At 41.7% G+C, this 20,353-nt stretch overlaps 1 protein-coding gene across 2 annotated transcripts in view; it reads left to right on the top strand.

Annotated features, from left to right (window-relative positions):
• The window catches only part of TMOD2 (tropomodulin 2), a 54,159-nt gene extending 34,867 nt beyond the window's left edge, over window positions 1-19,292 (top strand). Inside the window, exons 8-11 of one of the 2 annotated variants that reach the window (XR_006741810.1) lie at window positions 2,409-2,552; window positions 9,867-10,011; window positions 11,952-15,825; window positions 15,901-19,292. Coding sequence is in view for 1 of the 2 variants with exons in the window: in XM_036441920.2 (XP_036297813.1) it covers window positions 2,409-2,552; window positions 9,867-10,011; window positions 11,952-11,986 (324 nt within the window). In the remaining variant the exon portion in view is untranslated. Of the gene's footprint in view, window positions 1-2,408; window positions 2,553-9,866; window positions 10,012-11,951 lie in introns of both variants that reach the window. The other variant, XM_036441920.2, reaches the window with a different exon arrangement.
• The last annotated feature ends 1,061 nt before the right edge of the window (window positions 19,293-20,353 follow it).

Raw genomic sequence — 20,353 nt, 5'->3', positions numbered from 1 at the left:
GCTGGGTCTCCCCTGTTTTGTTCAGTATGAGAAAAGTGTTTTCTCAAGTTTAAAAGAAATTGGCAAGCTCTGGCAGCCTGCCAGGAGGTCCTGCAGCTTTTTCTATAACGGCGTAATTGCTCTGACATTTTGTTATTTTAATAATGAAAGTAAATCTCAAAGCTTGAAGCATCCATAAGGAAAGGCCTGATGCATTCCCACTAGTGCTCTAATTAAAATGTGTACATTTAATTCTAATTAAAGACCTGGCACTTCGATTTACACGGTATACAGTCATGTCAGTCCAAATCTTTGTACTTGCTTTTTAGGTCATGCAACTGCCTGACTAATACACAGGATTATTCTTCTAGTTCCGTGGTTCTCAACTCAGGGCAGTTTTGCCCTCCAGGGATATTTGGCAGCGTCTGGAGATAATTTTGGTTGTCATTACTGGGAGGGGAAGAGGGGGTACTGTTGGCATTTAGTGGGTCTCAGTACACAAGACATCCCCCCACAGCAAGGAATTCCTGCCTCAAATGTCCACAGTGCAAAGGCTGAGAAACCCCCAAGTTGGACTCCTTCTCCATCCTTCCTGTTTCTTCCTCCATAAAAACTACTTAAATAGTTTAGACATTCCTTGTTCTGTTCCCCAGAATAATCACTGTTGGTTTGCTTTTCATTCTTCTGGTTGTTGTCTTTATAACTTTAATTAAAGTATCTGAATGTTAGTCACCTGGGGAGCTTTTCAAAAACGCAGCTATCCATCATGGACACAGACGATAGTGGGATGAAGGCCTGTGGGGGGATGGGGGTTGGGTGGAGGGGGGCAAAGCGGTGGGGGGTGAGATGGGGATCTGTAGTACTGTCAACAATTTAAAATGTAGCTATCAAGGCCACCAGGTTCTGATTTCATTATTCTGGGTTGGGACCTAAGCATTGGTATATTTGTAAGGCTTCCAGGTCATTCTAATATGCAATCACAGTAGAAAAACACTAGTATACATACATTTTTATTTTATTTTCATTTTTATTTTTAATTTGCCATCTTAGATCATTTGTTATCATCCATTAGAAAAGATGAAGGCATTTCTGAACTCACTCTACCTTCCATCCCTCCTTCCTCTTCTATCACCAAATTGTAGTTATTTTATTATCTTCACATTTGAACTTTATATATTTTATATAATATTTTTAAAATAAATATGTTTTTAATGATTTCAGAGGGAAGGGAGAGGAAGATACAAACATCAATGATGAGAGAGAATCATTGATCGGTTGCCTCCTGCACACCCCCACTGGGGATTGAGCCCTCAACCCGGGCATATGCCCGGACCAGGAATAGAACTATGACCTTCTGGTTCATAGATCAATGCTTAACCACTGAGCTATTCCAGCGGCTTTACATCATATTTTATGTTATATATATGGATTGACTCCAAATTTTAAAACTTATCCTTAGCATATACAATTCTCAAGTGCCTTGAAATTGAGTGACACTTTTTTCCATGTAACTTTTATATATATATATATTATTGATTTCAGAGAGGAAGGGAGAGGGAGAGAGAGTTAGAAACATCAATGATGAGAGAGAATTATTGATTGGCTGCTTCCTGCATGCTCCCTATTGGGGATCCAGCCTGCAACCCTGGACTTGTGCCCTTGACCAGAATCGAACCTTGGACCCTTTGATCTGTGGACTGATTCTATCCACTGAGCCAAACCAACTAGAGCAAACTTATTTTTTCTTGCTAGAAACTTTGAGGACTCTCTCTCCTAGGAGTTCTGAAATTTCACTTGTATATGCCCACCTATGAGTCTTTTTTATTCATTCCTCTGAGCCTCAGTGGGTCCTTTCAGATAAACACTTGTAGCTGCCCTACAAGAGTTATCTGAGGAGTTCTGATTTTGGATGACCTGAAGTGATATGACTAAATCAGTAGTGTCTAAATGCTAGTCAGTAGTAAAGGTTTTATTTTAATTCATTCATAAAGGAAGGGGCAAAATGAAATAATTCTGAAATTAAATCCTTTGTACATATTGCCTAATGTTAAACTGCCTTTTCTCAAAAATAACATTGGTAGTGATAACAGGTGGCAGTGAAGTGTTGTTGTTTTGTTTTTTTGTTTGTGTGTGTGTGTGTGTGTGTGTGTGTGAGTTGTAATCCTATGTCAGTATCTTCTCTTTTTTTTTTTTCTTTTTTTTTAGTTTTGCAGATATATAAAATTCATAAGTGTGGGCTGCTGGACTAAACAGTTTTTTGAGTTTTAAATTATCTTTTAGCTTTGAGGTGAAAGTATGATTTAACTAAGTTTTTTAAGTACTGTTAAAAAAAAGACTCATTTAATTTGGGGGTGGGGAGTTTCTAAAGACTTATTCAGGAAATAGGTCTTTAGAAACCCTAATGGTTATTTTCTTTTTGAATTAATAAGGCTTTTGCAGATATGCTGAAAGTGAACAAGACCTTGAAAAGTCTAAACATAGAATCCAATTTTATAACTGGAGCTGGGATCCTGGCCCTGGTAGAGGCGCTGAGAGAAAATGACACGTTGACAGAAATCAAGATCGACAACCAGGTAAGCCGACCCGCAGGCTGCCTGGGAAAGGTATGCCACAATGGAGTGAGTTAAAGGACAAAATTCTGTAGCTCGGTTTTATTATATGTTCTGGCTTTCCTGTACTTTATAAAAGCTGCAGGCCTGTGGGGGAGGAGGGGGCAGCGTGCTCCTGATTAAGCATTGCACAGTGGGGCAGCCTGAGCTATAAAGAGCCAGGTAACCCCCAGCCCTGGGCTGGTCAGGCCTAGAGGAGAAAGAGCAGGTGGGGAGCAGAGGTATGGCAGTTGCTTTGTTCAGCCGTCATACTGCGGCCTCTCAGCAGGAATCTCAACCGATGCCTGCTCCAGCCTTGCTGTTGCCTATCGCTGGGACTATGGCTACAGTGTGGCCACTCCCAGAGGCAGACTTCCTGTCTCTGGATGGAGGTTCCGGAGCTGAAAGAGTACAGCGGGCTCCTGCAGTCTGGTGCTGGCCACAGAGCCCATTTAAAGGACTTTGGGTTCTGTGTCCGGCTAGCACAGCTCAGCGGTTGAGTGTCAATCTATGAACCAGGGATGGTGAAGCGGGGGTGGGGAGTGTAGAGGGTTGGGGGGAAGGGGAGTTACAGTTTGATTCCTGGTCAGGACAACACGCCCAGGTTGCAGGCTTGATCCCCAGTGTGGGGTGTGCAGGAGGCAGCCAATCAATGATTCTCATCACTGATGTTTCTATCTCTCTCCCTTCCTCTCTGAAATCAATAAAAATATTTTTTAAATAAATAAATAAAGGACTTGGGGTTTCTAGAAGATGGCCTGGCTTAGATTATCATCAGCCGAAACCGGTTTGGCTCAGTGGATAGAGCATTGGCCTGCGGACTGAGGGGTCCTGTGTTCGATTCTGGTCAAGGACACGTTCCTTAGTTGTGGGCACACAGCTGATGGATGTTTCTAACTCTCTATCCCTCTCCCTTCCTCTCTTTAATAAAAAAATCAATAAAATAAAAATAATAAAAAGAGTAGCATCGGACTCACCATGGTGCAGTCATAATCTCAGCTCTGTTACAGCGTTTCTCAGGTTCCCATCACCAGCCAAAGCTAGTTGTTTTTTCCCTGGAGCCACCACTTCCTGTGCCCTGAAGACCTCTTTCCCAGCCTCAGCCTGCCTGCCCTGCCTCCAGACTTGCTCTGCTGCTTCAGCTGGCTCCAGCTCACAGGGAGCATGTCTCAGTTCTCGGCGTGTAACCCTGCTCCTTTGTCACAGGAAAGTGTCTACAGTGAGATTCAGGGAATCTAAGGGGTCTAGACACTGTGCAGTAGGAAGAAAGGGCCCTGGAATGGAACTGAAAGAGGAGAGAGCAAGGAGTCTTGTACTATGAGCATTCTTTTGTGGGGTGGGAGAGAGGCAGTGAGGAAAGTACCTGGTGAGAGTGCCCCCTGCATATCTGGGAAATTTCCTGGTCTAGACCCTCTAAGATCTGATAAAGCCCCAGGATCCTACTCAGGACCTTTTTTTTTCTTTTTTTTCTTTTTTTCCCCTTCATTATATTTTTATTGATTTCAGAAAGGAAAGGAAAGGAGAAGGAGAGAGAGAGAGATAGAAACATCAATGATGAGAGAGAATCATTGATCATTTGCCTCCTGCACGCCCCGCACTGGGGATTCGGCCTGCAACCCGGGCATGTGCCCTGACCAGGAATGAAATCATGACCTCCTGATTCATAGGTCAATGGCTCAACCACTGAGCCGTGCTGGCTGGGCCTGCGCAGGACTTCTGCCTAAGCCTGGAGACAGGTTCCATGGACAGCTCTACTCTGTTTTTTGCTGACCAGGACAACAGGACTGTTCAGCCCTGTACTCCTCATGAGGCTTGTTACTAGGGAAGTGGGAACCCTCCCGGGAGGCAGGAAGGCTTCCTCACCATCCCCAGAGGGGATGCAAACCAACACAGCTTTCCAAACGCAGAGGGTGTGGAGGGACGCCCAGGGGGGAAGACCAGACACGTTCAGGGGAAGCCGATGCTGTGTGTGTGGGTGTGTGTCCAGCAGCTAGTAAATTAAAGATCATCAGGAAGGAGGAGAGCAGGAGCACAAGTGAGAAAAATGCCAAAGGAAAAGAAGTGACAGCTCAGGGATATTTATCAACTAGAGTAGTATCAGGAAGAAGTTGAGTTCTCTTAGTAACTACTCCCAGGAGATCTAAGACAGAAGTGGACACTTTAGCCCAAAGTATATTTAACTTCTTGTGTTGGCTTAGGCCGTAGTGAAACCCCATATCCTAAATAACGATCTCGATGCTCTGTTCCTAGTTCTTTGTAAAATACCATCTAGTTAGGGTTGCCAGATAAAATACAGTTTAACTTGAATTTCAGATAAGCAACAATTACTTTTTAGTACAACTATATCCCAAGAATATCATGGGACATACTTATACTACATTATTTATTTGTTATTTATTGAAATTTAAATTTAACTGGTGTTCTGTATTTTTATTAGCTAAATCTGACAGCCTTATATGTAGTGAGTGAGCTGAAATCCTAAAAATTTAGAATAGAGCAGCTTTTTCTAACGCATGTGAAGAAGACCCTAAAATACAGTCCCTCTTAAATTCCCTCTAGATCCAGTAAGGAGTGTGCGGGAGGCAGCCAAGCGATGTCTCTCGCTCTCCCTTCATCTCTTTCTCTGTCTCTCTAAAATCAATAAAAAAAATTTTTTAAAAATAATAAGCCCTGGCTGGTGTGGCTCAGAAGTTAGAATGTCAGCCCAAATACCGAAGGTTCTCGGGTTTGATTCCCCGTCAAGGGCAGGTACCTGGGTTGTAGGTTCGATCCCCGCCCCAGTCAGGGCACATGCAGGAGACAACCAATGATGGGTCTCTCTCACATTAATGTTTCTCTTTTGCTCTCTTTCTCTTTCCCCATCCCTCTCTCTCCCCCCTTTCTCTCTTTTCTTCACTTCCCTTTCACTCTCTGTAAAAATTAATGGGAAAAATATCCTCAGAAGAAGATTAACAAAAATGATACAAATAAATAAATAAAAAATCCCATCTAAAGTATCATCCTCGCCATCCCTCCTCAGTCATCTAGGCATGGATTTGTGTAATTTTTCAACTCTGAAATGACTTCTCTTTACTCGTGACAGTAAGAGGGTTAAGTTCTAGAACAATTGGAATGATGTTTTTGCTTTATTTTAAGAATGAGGAAATTCATAAACAAACCTTGATTTCCATCCACAGTTTCGTTCACTGACTCACAGACTGTTGGAAGTAAATCTCTGTTTCCTCCTCTGTCTAAGGAAGGGTTTGAAATAAACTAATCTCTAAGACAGTTTCCTCAGGCAGGGCCAGCAGCTGAGACCCAGTAACACCAGTGCAGCTGGAAACTGCACCAGAATGGAGGCCTGCTGAGAACACCCCACCGGGTGGGTTCCAGCTAAATATGTAATGACTTAATCAGGTGCCCTGTGAGCACAATCGGTAATGCATATTCACGAATAAATAAATGGAGGTGGTGAAAAGAGGTTACTTAAAGAAAAACAGACTGTTTCCTGGCCAGTGTGGCTCAGTTGGTTAAGCATCATCCCCTGCACCAAAAGGTCACTGGTTTGATTCCTGGTCAGGGCACATGCCCAGGTTGCAGTGAGGGTGCATTTGGGATGTGGAGGTATATGCAGGAAGCAACCCACTGATGTTTCTCTCTCTCCCCCCATCTCTTTTCCTCCCTCTCTCTCAGAATCAATTTTTTAAAAGACATTAATAAAAATAAAGAAAAACAAAAGGTTATATGAAGAAATGTATGCTTAAACTTTTGTTTCTTTTTTTCTTTGTATTTAGTGACTTAATATAAAGAAACCTACTATCCAAATTATAAGAAATTCTAGTGCTCATTTAGTATCCTGGGTTTATACAACACAGAAGACCTCAAAAAGACAAACAAACAAAACAAAACAAAACTCAGGCTGAGAAAGAAAGATGCCCTATATTATATTACTTTCTCCTCCTCTTTTACATGCCTCCAGCATAATTTTCAGCTCCTACATCCTTTATATCAATATGCCATCCTCCAAGCTATCCAAGTGCTAGACTCTGTATGCTTGAGATTTGTCAGGAGAAGTAAGGGGACTTTTATGTTGCCCCTCTGTCAATCAACGTGGAGAGCACCACGTTGGCCCATTCGAGGGCAGAAGCCAGAACGGTGGCAGCCCCCACCTGAGGCTGGATCTCAGCCCTTAATTCAGTCCCATTGTTCGAAAGTGTGTCATGAGCTAAAGTTGCTCATGATACTGTGAGGTCAGTATCTCTTACTTTATTGCTGCTCCTCCCTCCCATAGATCTTCATTGCTGAGAATGCTGACTCCACCCTGTGATTCCCAAATCTGTTGTCTTACTGGAAGTACCACATTTTTGTTAATATCTTAGCAAGAGACTCATTTGACAGGTTGTTTGATGAAACGAAAAATAAAGAGCAAAGGACACAAAAACTTTCTTCATAAACGTTTATCCTTCATCTACCCCATACTTAAATTTTCCAAATTCAAAAGGTATTAAAGCAATCCAATTGCATAATACTGGCACAGAAATAGAGTGGCAGGGTAATAGAGTCCAGAAACACTCAAGTATACGTAAGAATTTTGTAACAAAGAGGTATTTCAAATCATTGAAGAAAAATGAAGTAAAAGATGGTGTGACAATTTGCTACCAGAATCCATTTTGGAACAAAATAAAGTTGGTGTTTTATTTTAATTCCTTTTTTAAATATTCTTTTATTGATTTCAGAGAGGAAGGGAGAGAGACATAAAGATAGAAACATCAATGAACAGACAGAATCATTGATTGGCTGCCTCTTGCACACCTTCTACTAGGGATCAAGCCTACAATCCAGGCATGTGCCTTTAACCGGAATCGAACCCAGGATCCTTCCGTCTGTAGGCTGACACTATCCACTGAGCCAAACTGACTGGGGTATATTTTAATTCTTATATTAAAATTCATTTCAGATGAAATAAGATTTAAATATTACAATATGCAAAATCATAAAACAAGTGGAAAATATCAGGAGTAGAGACTTTCTAAACATGACATAAAATCTAGATTGATAAATTTGACCATATGAAAGGGAGAAAATGTGTTTAAGTAATCAAAAAAAGAAAGAAATTGAACAAGTATTTTCAGCAAATTTAACAAAGGGCTAATTTCCTAATATATAATAAATCTACAAGCCTTAAAAAAATAAAAAGCCCAGGAAAAATGGGCAACTTACAGAGATTGGTAGTTTAAAAAAAAAAAGTATGAGAAAATTAATTGTTCTTATTCATAATTTGAGAAAAGCAAATTAAAGCAATTAAATATATACAAATAAAATGTAAATTTCACTTATTGGATTGACAGGGATGAAAAGATTGGTAATATCCCATGTTGGTTAGGGTAAGGAAAACAGTAACTCAAACACTGTTAGCAAATGTAAAAATTGCCATAGCCTTTGAGGATGAGTCAGTAATATGTCAAAAATTAAAACATGCTTACACCTGGATCCTGCTGAAATTTGCCTCCCAGGCACAGTTGCAGAAATGCCCCAGGATACACTGTGTGTGCACGGGAAGGTCCCTGCAGCATGGTTTGCAATAGTAGAAATGGAAAGCAATATAACAAATAGTCATTAGGACCTAGCTGCAGACATTATGATGCATTACTACAGTGGAATGCTGGGCAGCTGTCCAATGAGGTAATATGTGTTTACCTACATGAAAAGGTGTTACTAATCTTTTTTTTAAAATATATTTTATTGATTTTTTACAGAGAGGAAGGGAGAGAGATAGAGAGTTAGAAACATCAATGAGAGAGAGTCATCGATCAGCTGCCTCTTGCACACCTCCTACTGGGGATATGCTCGCAACCAAGGTACATGCCCTTGACCGGAATCGAACCCAGGACCCTTCAGTCCCCAAGCCGACGCTCTATCCATTGAGCCAAACCGGTCTCGGCAAGGTGTTACTAATCTTAAAAGAAAAAGAAAAACATCTTTCAGAACAATATGCTACTACAGTAGAATCCATTTCTGTGGGGGGGGAAATAGGTGTACATAAGATTACATAGACATGTGAATACATAGAAAATGTTTAAGACTACATACTGTATACCAAACTGGCTTCCTCTGTGGGGAATGTGGATATTAGGGGAAGGGAGCTTTTATATTTTACTAGAGGCCTGATGCACAAAACTCGTGCACTGGGGAGGGTGTCCCTCAGCCCAGCCTCTACCCTCTCCACTCTGGCCGATGTCCGGCTGCTGGTTTAGGACCGAACCCACATGGTCTAACAGTTAGCTGGGCATCCCTCTCATAATCCAGGACCGCTGGCTCCTAACAGCTTATCTGCCTGCCTGCCTGATTTCCCCTAATCACTTCTGCCTGCCAGCCTGATCACCCCCTAACTGCTCCCCTACTGGCCTGATTGACACTTAACTGCTCCCCTGCCAGCCGATCACCCCCAATTGCCCTCCCCTGCAGGCCTGGTCCCACCCCCCCAACTGCCCTCCCTTGTCAGTCAGCTTGTGACAATGTGGGGGCGGCCATCTTGTGATACAAGGGAGTGAGGATCAATTTGCATATTACCTTTTTATTATATAGGATACACTTTATTGTGTATCCTATATAATAAAAAAGTGTCCTTTTTCTTAAAAATATTTAATGAATATATTATGAAAAAAATGTACCGTGTCCCTTAAATTTAATTTTAAATTCTTATTTTTACATGTTTCCATTTTTAAAAATCTACTTTTAATGTTTAGCAAAATATCTCTTTTCACAAACATAAAGAAATGTGATAACTTTTCTGTAGTTCAGTAACCCCTTCAGTGTGTGATAACTCACTTGACTGTGGTGAAGCCTCTTGGGGATCTCCTAGTGAGACTCTGCTGAGAAAGAATGGCTCATTAATTGATTATCTTTAATTATTTTTGGATATGGATCCCAGAATAGAAAATTCAGTAATTGGATTGGTTGCTATAATTCAGTTTTCCTATTAAAAGACACCCTTTGTTTAAAACCATAAACAATGGGGTAAATTGGAAACACCAAATACTGGTTTTGCTTTCATTTTACATCTGGGATCATCTTTTTCTTCATAAATAATTGGCTTAGTCCTCTCAGCTGACTTTGCTATCTATCTGTCGGGTTTTGCTTCTAGACAAGGAGCAAATGACTGCATGGAAGAAAATATCTCAGGTGACTTTTTCCCATTCGTTTGGAGACTTTTGGCTCTTTGTTTGTTGTCCAACAAGTAGCCACGTATCTTTTCCACACACGTAACTGTTTTTTCATTCTTCTCGGTCATCCTATGTATCTACCTGCACCTGCAACCAGAGACAGCAGTTGGGAACAGCCGTAGAGATGGAAATTGCCCAGATGCTCGAGGAGAATTCAAGGATCCTCAAATTTGGATATCAGTTTACCAAGCAAGGGCCACGAACAAGAGTGGCAGCTGCCATCACAAAGAATAATGACCTGGGTAATGCGGGCATACTGTGGTGCTGTTAGCCACTAGAAAAGCATGGTGATCATTCACTTCTCCACTTCAGCTCTAACATATCACCCTCCCACTGGCCTCTAGTGCTAGCCCTTCATCACGGGCAAACTATTACGTGGTCATGGGAATCTTCGTCCTCTTCACAGGTTAAGCTTTATTGTAGCATCCTCTCAAGAACGGTTTGTTCTTTTTTTTCTAGACAACCTGTGATTTTTGCTTTGTTTCTTTTATGTATTTGCTTCTTCTTTCCTTACTTATTGCATGTAATCACTCTCTGCTGTTATCTATACCAGCAGCAGATGGCTGGACACAATGGCATGGACATTCCTAATTCACTTGGTTTGTGCCTGACTGTGCTTTTGTAGTTGGGTTTAAATATGGTTATGCCTGATACTCGGATAATTTACATGCGAACTGAACTAGTGAAACCATGCTGTGAAGGGAAACTCGGAGGTAGCTTTTCCAGTTAGCCTCTCGTTAACGTTTCCTGCTGCCCACTCTTGGCTGAGGATCTGTGGCATTTCTTCTGTTCACACGAGGTGGGGCATGTCCTAGTCAACCACGGCACAGAGGAATGGGACAGGTTGGGAAGGCTTGGTCTGGGGACATCCCCGCCACTCGAAGCAGCATAGCAAAAGGGCACCCAGGGGTAGACAGTCCACTTGACAAGCAGTGAGCCAATAGCAGGCCTCAGTCCCCAGTACGAGATTCAGGGTCAGAATACCAGACCTTGGGCAGGGGAACTGGGCACAGTGTTCTGCGAAGTATGGTGCTGGAACCTAGGGAGCATTCAGATAGTAGAGAAGATAGAAGCTGAAGGGTTCGAACCAGAAGGGAGCAGGTAAAATTAGTGTCCAGCTCTCTGCCCGCACACTGAGCCAAGACCCTGAGGCCCAGCCTCAGAGCAATGTGTGGCATCTGGAGCCTGGCCGGGCAGATGGCAGTGCTTGCCTTTGGGCTGCAGAGGGTGAGGCTAAGGAGGCGTCCCAGCAAACAGGGCTTTGGGGACAGGTAGAGGTAACAGTCGGAAGATGTTTAGGACAAGGGGAGGATTCCACAGTTGAACAACATCTCGTTCAGGCACAACGAGAAACTTGAAGTAAATGGAGGGGCCAGCCCAGCCCAGGAGCAGTAACTGTGGGTTAGACCTTTGCATTTTCACAGCCTAGGCAGTAGGCTGGGCTATTTAAAGTGGAGAGTTGGGGCAGGGTCACAGTCAGGGCACCATTTCTGCCAAATCCAAGAAGATGAGAGTAGCCCTCCTGCTACCCACTAGAGGAGGCTGCAGGCGGGAGGTGAAAGGGGGACGAAGACGGTGGCAGGAACTGGGAATGGGCAGCCAGGCAACTTCTTGGATACTAGGAACCAGTTTAAGGGAACCTTCATCTCTAAGTTTGGTTGCCATCTGAATCACACCTTCCTTGGAGGTTGATATTTAGGAGATCTGATTTAAAACAGGTTTAGAAACTTCCAATTTTCTATTGCAGATCCTCCTGGTCTACAAGCCATAATCAGAATTAACGGGTTGTGAATGTGTCATCCTGGGGCATTAAAGCTGATAGGTGATTGAGTTGCACAGAAGCTGAGAAGGGCTGTGGATAAGTGACCAAGGAAATATTTGGAAGTTCTCTGCATTGTGGGTCTATTCTACTCCGTAGAACTGGGAAAGTCCTAACATTCAAATTCTCAACTATCAGACATAGCTTTATGTACATGTAAACCCAGTTCGACCCTGGGTTGATTCTCTCATTGTTAACTAAGAATGAGAGAATAATCCAGTGGGTAATTGAATATTGAAATTTAAGGTAACTCTATCCTCAAGTGTGTGAGATTGCTGTTTTGAGTGATTGATGTTGTTTATCTGAAATTTAAGGAGTATCCCTTCACTTTGTCATTTTAACCTTTCTTTCTTTCTTACCTAGTTCGTAAAAAGCGAGTTGAAGGAGAACGAAAGTAAATTTCTACAAGAGGCGAAGTTCCACCACGGCAGCCATTTAAAAGCAAACAAAAGCGCTGCTCCCTCCCCACCGGGACTATTTTATCAAAGGTTCATTTCCGTTAACCACAAAGCTAATACTTAATTTTTATTCTTTTTTAGCACTACTGATTTATCCGGGATTTTTAAACACATTCGGTTGTTTTATTTGCTCGTGGGCACCTCTGGCAACTTGCACCAGTGGACATAGGCAGGTCTTAGTGGGTGGCAACAATTGAAAAGGCCTTAACCACTTTCATATTGGGTTGTCTCGCTTGCATGAACTTTTTATGACCACTACAAGGCATTTAGTATGTAAGTGTGTTTGTAACTGATTATGATAGAGGCCTACCTCTGTTTACATGCATAGCTTTGAGTTAGGCTAAATACAGCAGAAGTGTTCTGCTGACCATATAAGAAGTTAGTATTGCCAATCTTTCACAGGGTGAGAAATGCAACCCAATTTAGCACAAATTCTTAGTTCCAGAAATAACACTGAATGCACATGCCCCACTGATCAAAAATCAATGGGGTCATCTTCATAAAAACAAGACAGCATTATGATGCTTTAACATAGCCTTAGTAAATAAGTATACAATGTTTATTAACCCACAGATATAACTTCAAGATAGACTCACGGGAAGGACAATGAATTGGCACACCTACTTGACTAATTATTCAACATAAATTCAATCTTTAACATGTTTCTGATGGATAGCTTTTTACAAAGCTGTTTTAAAGTTTTCCAGACAGGATGGGATATTTTTAAGTTTTAGGAAGAGGGAGGCTTTTAAAACAGTACACACCCAAATAAAACAATAATAATTGTACATTAATCAAGCTGTCTGATGCACATGACTGAATTATTTTGGCAAATTTTAGAAGGATTTATTGCTTTTTCTTTAGTGTAACAAGATTGCAGGGTAAAAGGTGAACATTCAAGTTAATTACACTGATTTTTGTCTACATGGCATGATCCATCCAGATACTTGCCAACATCAGGAAAAAGTGTGAATTATCACTTATCCAGATGTTTGTCATCTCAAGAACGAAGGCTGTGACAGCACAGTGGCAATGATTGCATGGTGGTGTGCGTTAATCTTGCAGCGGCCTGATGCTGAAATAAGGAAACAAGTGACTACAGCCTTTGGCTCAAGTGCACCTGTCTCTGATAACTGTCAGGGCCCAAGGCTGGAATTGGTGGCACTCTTACTTAACACTAGCTTTTATGTCTCCCTTCCTTATTCCCTTCTCCCCTTCCTTCCAACTCATTCTCTTTCCTGTTTGTAATGCTGAGTCTTGTAAAGGCGGCATGCCTAGTGCTGGTAACCGCTGGAGCTAAAGGGGTTGCTGACTCTGGCAGAAGGTGGGCCCAGCCCAGAATTTGTTTAGTAATTGAATGTTCCTGCGTTGCTTGATAGCAGTAAAACAAGTTTTTAAAAATGAGACATTAATTCACATATTATTCTAGCTAGCTTGTAGAACACATGGGAACCGTTTCAGATAGATAGCCTTTATAAAATTGGACATTTACCTATATTCTAAGTACTCACATCTGTAGCCCTAAAATTCTTTGAAACCTAATTTTCTTGAGAATATTTTACATTTTTGAGGGACTAATGAGCAGAACCTGTTGATGTTTTTAGGACGCTAAAAATTCTTTAGTTTTCCACTATGTCTCCCTACCTATACCAAAAAAAAAAAAAAAAAAAAAAAAAAAAAGCACAGTAAATAGTATTTAATTGTTTTCAGCTGATTTTTCCTTTCCCCTTACTTACTTAGATGTGGAATGTTGGAGCCAGCTCATGCAGGCTTACTGATTATAAAATTTTCAAGAATTTTGCAAACTGGTTGTTAAACATGGCCATTATTAAAAATTAAATGTCATGCACTTAAAATCAAGTTATATTAAAAACAAAAAGTAATACTCAAAAGTACATTTACTATTTTCTGTGCTCTTAAGACTATTTGCATCTGTTATTGTCGGTATGGCAGACATGCTATAATGCTGTACTGTTTACATCTCCTCTGAACTCAGAAGTTCAGGACCTCTTGCTGGGAGTTTGAAATTGGCCATGGTGGTGGGAGTATTTACACCAAGGAAATTAGCAAATTTTACAAATCAGGGCTTCCTCCTATCCCATGCCCCCAGTTGCTGGTTTATAAACACGCATCAGCAATGTATACAACTCTTTGTGTGGTGTGTGTGTGTGTGTATACATATGTATGGCTACCATGTTGCCAAAGGGGAGAACATTTCCATTTCTTTCTCCTAGCACTTTAGATTCATTGCAGATATATTTAAATGCTGCATGACCCTGCAAATAGGACTTTTTCCTTTCTTTTCTCATTCACTCTTATTTTTAGCTTCTCCCCTAAGGAATCTTGAATTCTACAGAGTGTTTTCTGCAGCCCCAAGGTGCTGAAGGCTGGGGGCTAAAGCAGTTTTTGACAAACTCTGGCAGAAAGCAAGAAAAAAGTCAGAATTTAATAGAGACTGTACTGCAGTTGTTGATAGTATTAAAGCAAGATAATGGGGTATTATCAAAATTTAGCACTGTTTTAGCTTGTAAAATAGTTGGCTCACATGTAATAGAATCTATGAAATCTAATATTTATATATAATCATTTTATCTTAATATTACCTGTGTTTTAAAAGTAGCTTGAAAGGTGACATTTTCATGATTATTCACATATTAAAGATAACTATTAGAAGATAAACTTACATTTTGGAGAGTCTATAAATCATTTACTTAGCCTAGGACTTCATCTCTCGAGCATCTTCCCAAAGTGTGCAAGTAGTCTTTTCATTATTATGAGCATGATTAATCCCTTACCATTCATCATGGTGGCACATAACGTGTATAAAATATTTTTATATGTATGCACTTGCCAAATATGATGCTGATATTTGGCAACATCTGGACAACCAATTGAAGGGAGATAATCCCTTCCCAGACCACCTCCTTCCCTCTTTTTGATGTGGATAGGCCCACAGTAAGTACAGAATCACTCACCAGGACCTACAGGCTCATATCACAGCATGACTTGTAAAAGGAGACTTTTAGAAGACAAATTCTGGAAGTCCGGAGATCACATCACTAGTCCAGCACTCCATCTCCCCACCGTACGGAAGTGCGTAGAGGATGCTACTTCATCATCATGGGCATGAGTAAATCTTTCCCTTTTATCTTGTTAGGACCTAATGTAAATAAGTGTGTGTGTGTGTGTGTGTGTGTGTGTGTGTGTGTGTCGCCAAATATCTAAATAACTAGGTGTTTGGCTACATCTGGACAACCGATTGAAGGGGGATGCTCTCTCCCAACTCCTTGTCCCTGTCCTTTTTAGAGTTGCTGCGGGCCCAGGTTAATGTGAAATCACTCCCTAGAGTTTGCATTTTAGGTCCTCACCCCCCAAATTTCACAGTGTGCATGGTCAACAACCTTAGGGAATAAAGATTAGAAACTTCATTGTTTCAACATCAAATCTCTCCATATGCCTATAGTGTATAAGACGAAGCTCTTTCCTTCCATCTGGGTAGGGTATATATAAGTGTTTTGTAAATAAAGATCACTAATTACTGTATGGAGCTCCTTGGCTAAAGCTGGACAACTGATTGGAGGGAGATGCTGTCCCTCAGGCCCTTTTCCCTTTCAAAGTTGCTGCAGGCCTAGCTTAGATAGAGAATTACTAACCTGGACAGACACGTGCAGCTCACCCATCTGAGAGCACACAGATTACTGTACAATAAAAGCCCATCTCCACTTCAAAATTCAGAAACCCCAAATGCCTGTACTCCTCAAAACCATTTCCCTAAGTCAGTGGTCTGCAAACTGCAGCTCGTGAGCCACATGCGAGCTCTGTTGACTAATGAGTTTGCCAACCACTGCTCTAAGGGAAGCCTGGAACACCAGATCACAGCAGCAGCTTCTCTGCCAGGCAGGGCACCAGCTTGAGGGAGACCCGAGTGCTCTGAATAACTGCCAGGAGGTCGGGTCAGACGCTCAAATTTGAAAACACTGCTAAGCATCAGCATGCTTTAAATTCACAGAAGAGTTTGCAGCTATTTCCTTCTTTGTGCATATGAATGCTTAGACATATAGGCACTGCAAGGGGGACAGGAAGTACAAAAACTCTGGACTGATACAATTTGATATGTGTTTCTTGGGTTTTGAGGGTAGAGTGCCTTTCTGCAAAGTGGATACCATCTTCAGTGCAAGTATTTATGGCAGCAGCACCAATGGGCAGGGGTGGTAAGTTGTGAATTCTGGGTTCTGTGGCCTGTTACCTGATTCTGGAATCGGGTTTAAGTCACGATCCTGAAGCTTCCTCCCTCTCAGACACTAATGATGCAGTAATAGCTCCTTTCCTTTTTAAAAAACCTTTATTGTTGAAAGTATTACATAAGTCCCCTTTTCCCCTCATTAACCTCTTCTAACCTCTCCCCACTCCCCTTCCCCCCCCAGGCCTTCACCACCTTTTTGTCGGTGTCTATGGGTATATGCATACAAGTTCTTTGGTTGATCTCTTGCTACTTTCATTTTAATGAACAGAGAACTAAGATGAAATGTTTTAGCTCTGCCTTCCAGTGGCAGTTTTTCCTTTTGCTCCTCATTTTAAATCTTCCCACCACATACCATGCCATCCTCAAAGCTAAAGGACTGAGACACATGCAAAGAAAAGGTGTGAGAATGACTAGAAGCATCAGGCAGAGCATTCTGGGTGAAAATCACATGACTCCTCCCCCAACAAACCGGGAGGAGGAAAATACCTAGAACCCAGGATGGATTCATTGTTTTCTTATTACCAACTCTGGATTAGATTGGGTTTCGATTGTGGTTCAGGAGTTTAGAAAAGTGGAGAGGCTGAGTGAGGTGGAAAAGGAAGATGGAAATTAGAGGTCTTAACTTGTATAACAGCAGAAGTAACTCTGATCAGCTTTCCTCTTTCCCATCTGCCCATAACATCAGTGATTGAACATTCAGTAGATGGACAGAGGCAGATTCCAAGGTTTAAATTTTGAACCTGCCTCTGGCTACTGTGCTAGGAAGACTGTACATGCACTAAAGATTATCCCAGTTTTGTGGCGCATCATTGATTTGGAGGGTGAAGATTAGACATTTCTCTGGTATCTTCCATGGTAGTCATTCTGAGCACTTAGGCTTTGCTAGTTGGTCTGGTGGAGGAGAACCATATTAACAGATTTAGAGATTGACTCCTAATCCTATCACTGACACTTAGCAGGTATATATGATCATTTAATTGCCTGCCAATTATCCTATATAATAAAAGGCTAATATGCAAATAGACCGAACAGTGGAACAACTGGTCACTATGATGCTCACGGACCACCAGGGGGCAGTGCTCAAGGCAGGAGCTACCCCCTGGTGGTCAGTGTCCTCCCACAGGGGGAGCACCACTCAGCCAGAAGCTAGCGAGCAGGCAAGCAGTGAGGAGTGAGGCCTCCCGAACTGCGAGAGGGTACAAGCCAGGCTGAGGGATCCTCCCTGATGCACAAATTTCATGCACTAGGCCTCTAGTAGATTAAATAGGGGAAAGAGCACTGGATTTGGAGTCAAGAAACCTGGACACTTGGCTCCACTCTTTCTTAGCTGGGTGACTTTGGAGCAAGCCACTTAGTCTCTCAAGCCTAAATTCTTCAGCTATATTCTAATGGGAACAATACCTTCACTAACTACCTCACAGAGTTGTGGTGAGAATATAATCAGCTAGTAGGATGAAAATATACTGGAAAGGACTGTACAAAAGTGGGAGATCATTTCTATTATCTACTAGAAGACTGGTGCACAAAATTCATGCATGGGTGGGGTCCCTAGGCCTGGCCAGCAATTAGGGCCTATCAGGGCTTCCGGCCACCAGCCTGGGCCTTCCTTCCCTGGCTGCCAGCTGCCCCCTTGTGGTCAGCGCACATTACAGCAAGCAATCGAACTACCAGTCTCCCAGTGGAACTCCCAAGGGGACACTTTGCAGATTAGCCTTTTATACATATTGATTCACTAATTTTTCCTCTGCCTCTTGAATCTTTTCTTTTCCTCTGACCAATAATTGGATCTTCCACATCTTTTTTAGTATGGGGAATGGAAGCATGAGTATGATATAGAGGACTGGGATTACTTTATTTTCCACAAAGACATGGGAGACGTGGTTGATGGGGCAGTGTGTGTTATTTCCAGTGATGTGTGTGGTAGGGCGTTTTCCTGAGTCACTTTGACAGCTCCTTGGGACGGGTCGGGACCTTTGCAGAGAGGCCAGGGTTGGACACAGGGGGAAGCAAACAGTGACGAGGGTCTGGGACACTGCTGCCCTCCTGTCAGCTCTGTCGCCATTCAGGGTGGGGCAGGCTGTGGCCTGAGGTGTGCCTACGGGGCTAGGAGAAGAATGTCCGTGGGGCTGTGGCAGCTGTGTTACTGGCTGAGCTCTGGTAGTAAAGGGAAGCAGTATCACCTGAGAGATCAGCTCTCCTGGGCAGCAGCTGCCTTGTTATCACCAGCAACCTCAGCCCTGGCCAGTATTATTTTCTGCTAAGAAGGATCTTGAAACCTAGCTTCACAGAACTTTCACAAGCAATTGGAGATAGGGACTCTCATCAATCTTTGTACCTTTAGTAACATCTAGTAAGGTGCCTTGTACAAAATAGGTGCTTAATAAACATTGCTTGAATTGTCCTCCAGTTCCAAAAACTAAATAAGTAAAAAATGCTCCATTTGTCACCATGTATTTTTGGAAAACAATGCTGATTTGGATATCAGTTGTTTGTGACTTTGGGCAAGACTTTCTACCTATTTTTACTTCATTTCATCTGGAAAATGAAGTGAGCAGATCAGATGCTGTCTAAGGTCCCTTCCAGCTCCTGAATCCGGATTCTAACCGGTTCCCATTGCAGTTTCATCTCTCTTCACAAGGCACTGTTCAGAGGAAGGGGTCTGAACTTGCCACCGACAGACAGACAGTTGTCTGTACCTCCTCGGCAGTTTTTACTGTCTTCAGAGTAGTTCTCAAGGAACAGCCTTTTCTGAAAGAATATTTTAACATTTATAATATTTTCTCCTCAAAATCGGTGGAGGAAATGGGGAAATGCAAAGAAGGAAATGGAGCACAGTTAACAGCACATTTCTCATAGGCTTTCATTTAAAATGTGTGTGTGTGTGTGTGTGTGTGTGTGTGTGTACGCGCGTGCACGTGTTTGGGTGTCTGCACACATGTTGACTGGATAACAGAGAAGCTGATCAGAAGTACACGGTGCAATTGAGAGAAGCTGGGCCAGGATTAACATGTTCCCTATGGATAGATAGGAATTGGCCATATGTGGAATGAAATGAATAGAAAAAAGGTGCATGTTAAGAAATTTTATTTTAGTCGTAAACATTGCCAGTGACAATCCTTAGTTAAGAAAGAAATTGTACCCACCTAAAATTTCTATCTCTGCCACTTTATGTTTTTTTAATACAATTCCACATGGAATATTTGTATTTTAATTAAACCTTTATCTTAATTTTGTTTCATTCATTCGAGGGAAACAAATAAGCATTTTTCATTGCATTTAAAAATGTACAATATGCCCTAACCCAGTGGTCGGCAAACTGCGGCTCATCAGCCACATGCAACTCTTTGGCCCCTTGAGATTTTAGAAAAGACCAGCTTAGGAGGACCCTAATTAAGTTAATAACAAAGTACCTACTACCTATACAGTTTAAGTTTAAAAATTTGTCTCTCAAAAGAAATTTCAATCATTGTACTGTTGATATTTGGTTCTGTTGACTAATGAGTTTGCCAACCACTACCCTAATCAGTTTGGCTCAGTGGATAGAATGTTGACCTGCGGACTCAAGAGTCCCAGGTTCGATTCCAGTCCAGGGCATGTACCTTGGCTGCGGGCACATCCCCGGTGGGAGGTGTGCGGGAAGCAGCTGATCAGTGTTTCTCTCCCATCGATGTTTCTAACTCTCTATCCCCTCCCTTCCTCTCTGTAAAAAATCAATAAAATATATTTTAAAATGTACAATACTTGCATGCCACCAATCTATAATATCAGTTTAGATGCCTGAAATGTGGGTTTTATGTGTACCTGTATTGTTTTGAAAGAGAACAAAGGAAATAATGCTTTGTAAACTGTTTAAACTTATATTGGCAACATTTATTTGGCTAAGCAGTTATTGAAAAATCTTGTTTTATTTTTTTATGTTGAAAGTTTTCAATCAAAAGTGGACATTTATTATATTAGTTAGGGAATTAATAACTAAGTTGCTTTTTACATGTGAAATTGAACATTGTGAGGGAATTAAATGTGTGATAAGGCAAAATGTAATGAAGTGCAAAATACTTTTACCC

The sequence above is a fragment of the Pipistrellus kuhlii genome, unplaced genomic scaffold, assembly GCF_014108245.1.
Source record: "Pipistrellus kuhlii isolate mPipKuh1 unplaced genomic scaffold, mPipKuh1.p scaffold_m20_p_1, whole genome shotgun sequence".
NCBI lineage: Eukaryota > Metazoa > Chordata > Mammalia > Chiroptera > Vespertilionidae > Pipistrellus > Pipistrellus kuhlii.
Note: the sequence above shows the minus strand (reverse complement) of the source record. Positions and strands in the feature narration are given on the sequence as shown.